Source organism: Python bivittatus, unplaced genomic scaffold, assembly GCF_059951505.1.
Source record: "Python bivittatus isolate LINGU-HERP-01145 unplaced genomic scaffold, Pbiv_v1 ctg000090_np1212, whole genome shotgun sequence".
Taxonomy (NCBI): domain Eukaryota; kingdom Metazoa; phylum Chordata; class Lepidosauria; order Squamata; family Pythonidae; genus Python; species Python bivittatus.
Window position 1 is genome coordinate 5,751,029 of NW_028277046.1, and position 12,344 is coordinate 5,763,372.

A 12,344-nucleotide genomic window follows, 5' to 3' on the forward strand; every position below is an offset into this window, starting at 1 on the left:
CAAAATGCATTAATTTGTAAATATCTTCATTTATATGTAAATGTGGGTTCCTTATCCCCGACGTCTCTCTGGCCAATCAAGCAACAGCAGGAGCTGTTTCCGCAGACAACTTCGGTGGCCTCGGTGGAACACGTTGAGTCGTCTTCCTTCCACCCAACGTCTCTGCCCTTTTCTCTCCCCTTACCCTGGTGCCCTCTCCTTGCGTTAATTCTTCCAAGGTTTCTTCCCCTTCTGAATAATGGAACCTTTCCTGTCTCCTCTGCCCAGAACGGAGCGCGTTGCAAAATGCAATCCCCACCCCACCACTGAACGTCTTGACGTCTTCCTTCCCAAAACTAGGAAGAACCCGTTTTCCACCTTGATCGAAAGCAGCCAGGATAACTTCTGTGCAGCTAAAGTAGGAGAAGGTGATGCCAAAAAGACGTGTGCCAGAGCTCAAAGTGGCATACTTTCCCCAACCATAGCAATCCTATAAGGTAGGTTGGTCTGAGAGGCAGGGACTGGCAGTATTAAGGACCAACATCTTATGGTGCTCTAAATGCCATCATATTTCCCCCCCCACTTCTTGAAATCTTACATCAGTTGGCAGGTCTAGAAGAGTACAGATAAAGGACAAAGAAATGCCAAAGGAAAAGCAGGGCAATTCAATTACAGTTTAAATATAGACAAAATAATGCTATAATTGGTGACGGAGCCATAGGAGGGTTTGCATCAACTGGAATTGACCCAACTGGAATTGCTGATTTAATTCAGATCCTCAAAGCAATTTGATTCCACTCATCCACTGGATATGGATTTTTTATCCATTTTAATTTGGATTTCAGCTGCTCACTCGAGTCAACGTGATTCTGAGAAAAAATGCCGGATGGAAGAGATTTGGCCCATTTCTAATGGAAGATTCAACGGAGTCAACTTCTGATCATATCTCTGCGCAGTTACGATCTGTTGGAACTACTTCAAAGAAGATGGTTTGAGTTACCTCACTGTGGACTGGTAGACCAGGTCCTCCCTCTTACGATAGTTCTCCATGTGTGACTGGTTTGTGGAGAACATGGCATCAAAGGTGAAGATTTTCTGCTTGATGGTACCACCATCTGTTACCTGCCAAGGGAAACGCAGAGGAGAGAAAAGCCAAATGTAAATTTTGGAGCACGTCAGACGGAAGATGTCAAAAGGATGGAGCAAAATTCATGAGATGTCAACTACCCTTTGACTGATGGGACTCTTGTTCATTTACACAATCGCCAAACTGGCTCTTGCCAGCATTGAGGGTGAAAACTGCAACTTTTCTTGGGGTCTAACCACCTTCTACATTCTCCATTCCCACAACCAGCATGTGCTTGCTGGTTCATTTGGAACTGGGGAAGGAAGGGCAAAATTGCACGGATCCCCGTCAAGGCATGAGACTCATTATCCCATTATAAAAAGAACAAGAAAAACTACTACCTCCCAGAACACTTTTAACTAAATAGTGGGTTCACGTATCACACCAAACCAGAATCTTATTTGAGTCTGCTTGTCACCGTTTGCAAAAACAATCATTGAATAAACAATGTTTATTTTAGGGAAGGTCACCAGCTGAAACCACAATTTGGTATCTGCTTCCCTGATGCAATAATAGCGCAGCGCCGTGTTCCAATAGCTAGGTTTGGCCCCAAGACAATTATACAGCTTCCCCCACAAACAATTATACACCGATTTTCCCAGACTCCCACCTGCAAATGCTTAATTCTACTGCCTTTTTCCCTAAAAATAAAACTGAGATGCTTCTTTCACCTCTCACCCCACCATATTTCCCTTAACTTCTTTCTTCTGCTTCTTTATAGTTAAGGAATGTTTAAAAATAAACTGGTATGAAAGGAAGGGAGGAAGGGAAAAAAGAGGATTTATGAATAGGTGGGGATAGTATAAGACAGCTGGATGGATGGATGGATGGATGGATGGATGGATGGATGGACGGACGGACAGACAGGATGGACGGACGGACGGACGGACAGACAGACAGACAGACAGGATGGATGGATGGATGGATGGATGGATGGATGGATGGATGGATGGATGGATGGATAGATAGATAGATAGATAGATAGATAGATAGATAGGATAGATAGGATAGATAGATACACACAAACAGGATGGATGGATGGATGGATGGATGGATGGATGGATGGATGGATGGATGGATAGATAGATGATAGATGATAGATAGAAGATAGACAGACAGACAGACACACACACACAGACAGGATGGATGGATGGATGGATGGATGGATGGATGGATGGATGGATGGAAAAAATAGATAGAAGATAGAAGATAGATAGATAGATAGATAGATAGATAGATAGATAGATAGATAGATAGATGGATGAGAGATAGATATAGCAAAAGGGGAAGGAACAAGCAACTTTGACCTACAGTTGCCCCTCAAGACTTAAAGTGGGGAGCTTTAATGTAGGGAAACTGATAGAGGGACTTGGACTGTGGTTCCATGGCAATTCTTGAAGATCAGGCCAGACATTTTAAAGTCTTAGTAAGATCTCCAGATCCTTTTGAACTATTAATCTCCTGCATGGCATGCATATATATATTCCTTGCGTTCCCAAGAAACACCAGTGGTATGTGCAGACACTTGTAACCATGTGATAGGTTACAAAAGGTGGAGCTAAGAGAGAGATCTAAACTGGCCCGAACTATCAGCCTGCTCCATTTCTGTTGGCTGGTTGCAGGAACCGTCCAACCTGGCCACAGCAGAGGAACCAGGCAGAAGTTGGGCAACCTGAATGAACAAGGGTCCATTCAGGTTGCCCAACTGAAGTGCCAACTGGGAGTTGATGTTCTGAGATGAACCCTCAAGGGAAACAGAAGGAGTGTCTCCTTCTCCCACAAAAACAACAAGACTTTAAGGTCTACCCCCTGGACACAGTAGCGTAGTCAGCCAACGCCTTCCTTGGTACCTACCAAGCCCCCCCATCCCTCGGGATTGTGTTGTTTCCAGTTTATTTTCTTTAAAACTCACAAGAAAGGAGAAGTTGTCATCTTGGAAAGCACAACACAGCCCCAAAACCTACCTCATCTTTATTTCTAAGAATGGCTTAGCATCTTGGACACATATCTCCACAGAAAATTAAAAAGTTGGGTGGACATAGTCTAGAGCTTCCTCTGGAAGTGGGGTCATCTGCTCAAATAAAAAGAAAGATGGGGAAGACCACCCTATGACAGCGGGGAGGAAAAGCATCGGTCTCCAGTAAAGGGGTGGGCCAGACCCAACATGGCCACCATTTTGTGAGAGCTCCAAAGACCTCAGATGGAGAGCCCTGCTTCACGGCCCAAAGGGGAGGCCAGAATAAAGACTGAAAGACAACCAGAATCAAAAGCTCCACTCTCTCTCTTCCACCTCAGCTGCTCCTCCACGTCCAAGTTACACTTCCTTGTTTCCAAGATAATAGGCGACAAGGTGCGAATCTGCTAATGAAATAACGTACCTGGAGGCAGTGTCAAAATGTCTCTTCCGAGGGAAATGTGAAAGCGCGGATGGTGCTAATAAGCTCCCCGGAGCAAATGTCTAGGGAATAAATAAATAAATACGTGGGGAGACGGTGGAGTCATGGGCACGTGGGGGCAGGAAAGAAGGCAGGAATCGGGAGAATGGCAAAATACGTTGGCCGGCAGTGTCACCAGCCCTTGAAATGCTGAAGATGTTTGCTTCCCGTCACGAGAAATGAGTTGTGCTGGAGGAGACAAAGACCTAACGCAGAAGAAGGTTTGGTCTTCGGTTTCGACCGGTCCCCCCAATACATCCAATCCTCAGAGCCAGAAAGCGGCCGTGTTCGCGTAACATACCAAGCCATAGTTTCTTAAACATGGTTAACTCACTAAATCACAACTAGCTGCGGTCACGCTACATGCTAAGCCATCATCTGCGATTTTAAAGGACAACAGCTGGGTGCATGCAATGCACCAAGCATTTGTTTTGCATAAATGGGAAACATCTGGGGGAGATGGGCGGCATATAAATTTAATAAATAAATACATAAATTTGTTGTTGTTGTTCAGTCATTAAGTCGTGTCCGACTCTTCGTGACCCCATGAACCATACTGCGCCAGGCCTTCCTGTCCTTCACTGCCTCCCTGAGTTTGCTCAGTTTCATGCTCAAAATACATAAATAAATGAATAAAATAACCTTCATAGGCATCTATTTATTAAGCATTTACCCACTGGTACAGTAGGATGCAATGACCCACAATTTTGCTTATTGTGGTTTGAAGTTAAGACCGATCCTGCAAGCTGCTTTGGGCACAGCTGCTGCAAACTGGCAAATAAACGGATGGAAATACAGGAAGTCCTTGTTTAGTGACCACAATTGGGACTGGCAACCTGGTTGTTAAGCAAAGCAGTCACTAAGTGAAACCACAGCTGTGCTTATGATCTGACTTCAGCTATACAGATCCTGCAAAGGTTGTAAATGTGAGGATGGGTCGTAAAGTTACTTCTTCATCACCGCCATACCTGTGAACAGTCGCTAAACGAGGACTACCTGTAGTGAATTCTTCCCTGCATGTTTTTTTTTCCCACTGGGTGGCCAGGGGAGTAAAGGAGAAGTTCCTCTTTCTTTCTCTTTCTTTTCCAATGAACCACTTCGTGACACTTTCTTCTTTGGAAAAAAGAACCAGAATCTCTCAAATCCAATCTTCTGTGAAAACTGGTAGGGATCACCTCTGGCCTCACTTTTGATTTCTTTTCTTGAATGAGAGCTGGACAAACTTGAAACGGTGAGATCAAAGCAGACTGGTCCTTCGGAAACACTTCTGCAGACACCTCGTGCGCCGCTCTGGTTTTTTAAAATGCACTCCGCGTTGTCCTAGTTGAAATTTCACTGTTTTTTTTTTTATTATTATTATTACATGGGAACTGGGATGGGGGGAGAAAGCAGGGAGGGCAGCTGTCAGTAAAACTGTCTCCTCAAATTTATTTGCCTAAGCCAAGGTTTTATTATAAAGAAAATACACAGTCTCCAGCACACAAGGAAAAAAAAAAACAGAGAGAGAGAAAATTATCTGGGCTGTAAATCACACACACTTTGGAGAAACGCACACTAGAAGTTTTCAAGGACATAACCAATCGTCAGTGACTCAAGTCTTGTTTTTGTTGCTATCAGGACTACTATAATTCTTACTGCTATTATGGTTATTATTTCATTAGCCTGGGCAGAGGAAACGGGCAAATTCCTTGCTCCAGATGTGGCCGTCCTAGAAACCGTACAGATGTTGGCAAGATTCGACCTGCTACCATGACTGGTATTAGGAATATAATTCTAATAGTACTGCTGTTTAATGGAAATGCTTGGCTTCTCCCAAAGTATGTATGTATGTATGTATGTATGTATGTATGTATGTATGTATGTATTTCTTTCATTCATTCATTCATTCATTCATTCATTCATTCATTCATTCATTCATTCATTCATTCATTCATTCTATCTATCTATCTATCTATCTATCTATCTATCTATCTATCTATCTAATTCCCTTACATGTTAGCTTCTCTCTCATAATATGTGAATCCACAGATTGACAAATTCACCCACGGGTCTGTTTTGCACATGCCCTCAAGCGGCACACCGACCATGTATGCCAAGAAGGAGGAATCACCCTACCACAGCCAGACATCGCCTTGGATTAGAACCACTGTAATTAGCATTTCCTATAAATCAAAAGGAGAGGACTGAAAGAAATCGAAGTAAGAAATCAAAGCTGGCTGGGGAATTCTGGGAGTTGAAGTCCACACTTCTTCAAGTTGCCAAGGCTGAGAAACCCTGTTCGAGCAAGTGGTTCCAGGCATTAGCCTCCCCACCATACCAACAGGATAATGGAGCTTCATTCTACTCCAAGGATCCCATTTACAATAGGTCTAAGTAATTTGTCCGTGTCCAAAGCCATCAGAGAGCTTTCTGGTTCTACCTGGCAAGATCTTAAGATGAGAACCATGGTCTACCAAGCAAATGGAACTAGGCCCAAGATGCAAATATGGGCCAATTCTCAGAAACTTCCCCAGGAAACCAAAGTCTCTCTTGAATCAGTGGCCATCCACCAATGTATCTTTGGTAGTTCACTGGCCAGAAGATCCACTGAAGAGGAAGTCTCTCCTCCCAAATGGGCCAGTCACTTTCAAGGAGCGCTTCTTTGCATGCCAATTCATTGGTTTATCAGTCCAGGAAATGCAGGATGACCTTACGCTTCATGTCAGGGCCTCCAACACTCCTGCAGAAGATCCCCTGATATCTTTTCCTCTGATTAATCAAAACACAGTTCTTCCAAGACAGGACAGAAATTGCTTTTTCCCACAGGACAAATGGAGAAATGCTTTCCACACTCAACCAACTACTGGCCAAAAAGATGCCTCTCCGTCTCATTCTGGGGTGGTCCATACTGTAGGCAATCCCAAGGCAATAGTCCAAAATCCTGGCTGTGATAAGATGAAGCCACACTACAATTGTACCAAATTATGGTCACCTTGTTGGCTAGCCAACTCAACCATCTATCAGTTGTTGGCTGGATTTAGACGGCAACACCATTTTTCTAGCTTATTCCTCAGCTTCAAAGTAGGCACTGCTTACCTAATCATGGATGGACCACTGTGGACATCACCCAGGGATTGGGCAGATGGAAACGAAGAGGATCTGTCCATTTCAATCATCATCAGCTGGCGGGCAAATGCAAGAGACATACATTAGACCTGAAATTGATGTCCCTGTCAACTGAGAGATCTGACCTAGACTCCACTGCGTCTGAACTGGAGAAGGCTGTCATGGAAGAATCCGTAGTGTTTAAACAGTTGGCTGAGGATGGATGAACAATTCAACTGTGTGTGAAATCCATTACAAAGTTGCTGGTTCCCAAACGGGCATCGACTACCAAGATACTTCAGCGAAGAGAAATGTGAAAAATAAATGTGTGAGAAGATGTTATCTATGTGTGTGTGTGAGAAAGAAAGAGGATGCGGTGGCCGTCTCTGTATAATATGGAGGCATGATGGATGGATAGATAGATGGATATAGAAAGAGAGACACAAGCAGTGTAGTGTAGTGGTTAAGAAACTGGAATAGGAGTGGGGAGATACAGGTTCTAGCATTCCCTCAACCACAGAAGCTCCTTGAACAACTTTGGACCAGTCACTTTCTCTCAGATCTAGCCTGAGCAGCTGAAAACATCTACCTACCAACTGTACTGGACCAGCATGGCAGGTTAAGGTCCATAACCATCAATGAAGAAGTTTTCATCCTATGGTGGACTGATTCAGTCTGATAACAATCATAATAAAAGAAAGAGAAAGAGGTGGAGTTGAATGCAACTTAAAACTTGGCACATCTGGAAGACCCCAGAAGTTAGGCAAGGCTCTTCTAGAGTATATAAATTAAGATGCGTCAAGTGTCTGACCTGGTAGAAGTAAATGGAATCAATTCTGGCTCCAACTTTGCTCCTTCTGACAACTCAACCAATTTAGGTCAACCTGCGACAAGATATGGGCTTCTGGGTTTTATTCCCTTCTGCTTTTTCATGCTTCTAGTCACAGCTGGAGAAACAAATTACAACAAGGCCTCCAGACACATCTTAGCACAGCTGGAGGACAGGACGGTGATTTCCACCCAGCTGGTGCAAACAAAACAGATCAAAACTCAGTTCCCCCAGCCGCTTCCCGGGGGTCTCTCCCCACCACCCCTTCAATGCTCTACAAAACCACTTACGGGCTGAAGATAGCTACAATAAACTTGATATCCCACTTATAGTTCAATCCCACCACCACTGCAAACAGGTGTAATAACAGCCAGTAAATGAAAGAAACATCTCTCAGTGGTTTGCTTCCAACAGTTTAAGCTGTTCAGCAAGTCTCCCTAGGAAGTTTCCCAGGATTGATGGAACCCATCTAGAAATGGGATACGTTATAGAAAGTTGATTTATTTATTAGAGTTCCGTGCCACCAAATTGATGAAGACCCGTGACGGCTTACATAAATCAATCATTAGAACATCCACAGCAAATGACATAAATACAGCTTCCGCATTAAAGAGTATAGATAATAAAATGCACCCAGTAGACATATCAACAATAAAATGTCCATGTTTGTGCTTTGACTACAGCGGGATAAAGCAAGTCTGAGAGATGAGCAGAAGAAGAACTCAAACAGATAGAGCTGTTGGCCCTTTTTAGTTTAACCACGGTGATGATAGAATATGAAATTCATAACATTATGGATTCTCTAGATGCATAGGAAATGAATTCAATGCCAGCTATCACAAAAGGAAAGTTATGTTCCAAGGCAGGAAACTTCTAAACACCAAAAGCTAGGGATGAGCTGTCAATTGTCCTTGCAAAATTCCCAGAAGAACCTCTTTGGTGGCCATGAGAAACAGGAATGGGGGGAAATAATGGGCCTAACCCCTTGTTGCTGATTTTCTTTCCCCGAAGGTCCATCCTGGATGCGTGGTGTCCAATCTTTCTTTTCTAGCCTTCCCTCAACCACAGTAGGAGGACAAGCAAGATAGCAAAGCAGATCTTTACCTTGAAGAAGATAAAAGAATCATTACAGAAGCTTCCTGATATCTGAATGTTTCACAGAGGATGGGACAGGCTTGTTATCTACTGCAGAAGACAAGACTGGAATGGGATGGAAACGACAGGAGAAAGATTCTGGTTTGAAGATAAGCAGAAATTTCCTCCAGGGAAGAACTCTTGGACAGGGGAACAGCCTGGGGTGCTTAACTGGAGGTATCGAAGACAGACAGAAGTCTTCATTATTTTTGCACTGCACATACCTTCCAGTGTTGGTGGTCAGTCTAGATGATTAAGCAACCATGGACATTTGGGATGTCCAGTCTGGAGGCAGTGTGACTCAGCAGCAGGTGCTGGGGACACTTTCCAGGGGCAGGATCTTACAGAGAGGCCCCACTGTGGGCTTCTCCAAAGCATGGTGCTGGGAAATGAAATGCTAAAAAAGTTGGGTTGCTAAAAAAAAAAAACAACCAATGGGTAGAGTGTTCACTATGAAAGAGTTGTGTGTATTTCACCCTGCATGTAGGTGGGTCAAAGAAATAAGCGTGCAAGATACAAGCAAAGCTGTCAGGTTCATCAAGCCAATGGTTCTTCGGGGATGGAAGTTGAGGTTCTGCAGGGAAACCAAGCAAACACTCTGAGATAGAGCAGGACAGAGCACAGATGCCTTTCCACAAAACATCTGCTTACAGAGCCTTCAGCCACAACCAACCACCACACCAACCCTGGCAGCGGCATCTTCCATCCTCCCTCCGTTTTAACCAGCTTCATCTGAGACCTTCTCCACATTGAGCAAGTGAATTGGAGCTTCTCCTCGCCCTTCCAGTCTGTTAGCCATGGTGAACTGACAGGGAAGCAACAACAGTTTGTACAGAAACCATCTCACCTCCTAGAAAATAACTCACTCAGCATCAACATCACGATTGCCACCACCACCACCGCCAGAATACCAGTTGGACTTGCTGGGCATGTCATCAGGTCTACTCACTTTCCCAAGGTTCAGACCTGGATTAAGGGTTTTAAGATACACACACACACACACACACAGTCAGATGTACTCTGAAAGTGGAGGACACAGGACTGGGTAAGGCAGTATCTCTCCTGTCTTCATCTCACCCATCCGAACCTTCTTCCTCAACCATCTTTGAACCGAAGGGCGCCCACGGAAATGTCCAGCAGCTCTCCTGAGGGAGCCTCATCATCTCTCTGAAAAGACAGGCAGATCCTCATCTTCCATTTGCTTGACAGCCACGCGTCCCCGGATGAATTGGCAAGCGCATTCCCCTACACATTGAGGCGAGTGTGCTTAAGGCTGTTGCCATGGAAAACGCAGACCGAAAGAGGAGGAGGAACGAAAGCTCTCTCTCTTCTTCTACCTCCCTGCTGGCACCAGCAAATAGACTTACGCTGGGCCCGAGAATAAACAGAACATTCAATTTGCCTGACCAGAAGCCAGCTGTTCTCATTCTGTAGTAGAAATAATTAAGAATAAACTCAGCTCCTTCCTTTCCGTTGGCTTAGCGTCCAGGAGATGGTTGGGCGGCATCACAAGACCTACACCATGCCATCCTGCCATAGCACATAATCACAGCTCTAACTATAAATATCTTTCTACTTATTGATCTGCATCTGACATGAAAGAAACAAAGACTGCGCGTTGCCAGATGGGACTTGACTGCCTGGGCTTAAATTTAGGAGAAACATCGCGAACACCCCTCCTGTTGTAATTCCTTGGTGGTCTTTGCACTCAGCCGGCGTGCCAAGCATTTCACAAGGTTTCCTAAAGGATCTCCAGGGTCCTTCGCTGAATTCCCCCAATTTCCAGGGTAAAGAAACGCATCTCCAATCAAAGTGGAGATGACCACACAACTCATCTCAGCAGGGCCATCCTTCCTCCTTCTCCATAGCCTCTGGACATATCTATAAGTCTCTGGGCAAGGTTTTAATGTCTCATTTTCTTAATGGGCAATAGCAGGCTGGCCTCCTGCAGGAATTGCAGCTTGTCAGAGTTGATCAGGACATCTCCAAGAGTGAGGCTAGCATGTGTAATTCATCAACCCCACTGCATCTCGCCTGATGTTTTCCGCTCACTGGAGCAAAGCTGTTTCCTTCACACGGGGAGTAAGAGGTTGACAACTGGAGTGCAGAAAGAGCATCACTGTCATCAGGGACAACGGCTAATTAGCCCACCGTATCTCTGCCACCCTGCTTTACATAAATACCCAAGCAAGAGGCATTCAACATCCCCCCCTTCAAGGTGTGAATCCACCAGGAACATGGTTCTCCATCAAAGGCTGATTCCTTATTGTTAAAATATGATTTTGCTTGTTCGGAAAGGAGAAAGAGATCAAGATTCACCCCCATGAGGAAAGGATACAACCTTTTTAGAGAGAGAGGCTGATAAAATTATGCAGTTACCCAACTGGATCATCCACCGAAGCCGAATGGTGGAAGACACAAGAGGGAAGAAGGAAGGGTTCCCTCAAGGCAGAAGAAGAGATAACTGTAAATCCTCATCTCTTGTTTGATTTTTAGAGATCTTAACAATAATCCTAATAAAGAGGCAAGCTTGAAAGCAAGGGTCTTGTAGTTGCTGTTTTGGGTCCTGCTCTGGGGGGAAAAAAATCCATGAGCTGCATTTCCCAGAATTCTTTACTCCACTACTAGGTTCTCCCCCAAATACGGAGCCAATCTGAAGTCAAGCCATGGAAGTTCTCCCATTCCTGGTTTGTCTCCACGTGTAGAAGACACCAAGACTGTGCAGAAATCCGAAGTGCCAAATTTAATTTGGAACTAGTGTGGGTGTGCACGTAACTCTGTAAGGAACAACGGAAAGAGGCCACAACTCTTCCCGAGGTGGCCAGTGCCCTCTGCAGGATCATGGAAAAAGAGGAATTTAGTTTAAGGTGTTGCTGATAGGTGCTACGTGAGTTCCATGCACCCTCCAAATCAAATCCGGCCCATCAAATTCGGATCTCCGCCCAGCTCTAATGGACATCGTTTCTGGATCCAATTCTAAGCCATCATCCATACGGGAAGGTGACATGCCCTGGCTTGCATTACATTACAGCCCAGACCAGATCTTGTGCATGTTAACAACCGCAGTCTATCTCTGGCATTGCAGAGACATATGACACAAAAGTCCACTCCTTATTTAATCCTCTTTCTTTGCAAGAGACCCTTAAAAAGGGATCACAGGAGGCTTATAAACACAACACATGCCTTCTGTCACAAAATCTCGGCCAAAGAGCTCTGCTAAGATTTCCATGGCACTGAAATCTGCAGAGCTGTTCTTCTTGCCCTCACCATATTGGTTGCACAATGCCAACAGCCTTCTTGAGCCAACAGCTCACAGCTTCAAAGCCTGCACATTGCAATTAATTTCTCCTTCCTTCTCTGCAGCTCAGGAAACCCAACCAGTGACTGATGTAGTCATCTCAGATCACCTCCTCGATCCTACTGCCACCTGAAACCAACTCACAGTTGCGCAGCTCTTCGTTTTGAGTTGGATGCCCACAGCAAAACCACGTTGCAGAGGCAGGATCCCCCGAAGTATGACATGCAAAGAAAATATCTACAATAAATGTCATCAAGGGAGGAACCAACTCTTCTGCTTTTTCTTTTGTTCAACCCAAAGCCAAAACTCTAAAAGAATACAGAATTGACCGTGGAGAAGGAAGGAGCAAACTGTTAAGATGGGATTTGCAAAAGAGATTACTCCATTTGGAGACCTAGGGAAACGTGAGAAAGAAATAACCCCACCTTGATTTTGTTCAGTAGAGGATGGGACAGACAG

The 12,344-nt window shown here is 44.6% G+C and overlaps 1 protein-coding gene across 6 annotated transcripts in view; it reads right to left on the minus strand.

Annotated features, from left to right (window-relative positions):
- The window catches only part of IGSF21 (immunoglobin superfamily member 21), a 180,569-nt gene that overhangs the window by 38,126 nt on the left and 130,099 nt on the right, over positions 1 to 12,344 (minus strand). For all 6 annotated transcript variants that reach the window (XM_088136868.1, XM_088136869.1, XM_088136864.1 and 3 more), the window contains one exon: positions 980 to 1,101. In XM_088136868.1, the coding sequence (XP_087992994.1) occupies positions 980 to 1,101 (122 nt within the window). The remainder of the gene's footprint in view (positions 1 to 979; positions 1,102 to 12,344) is intronic.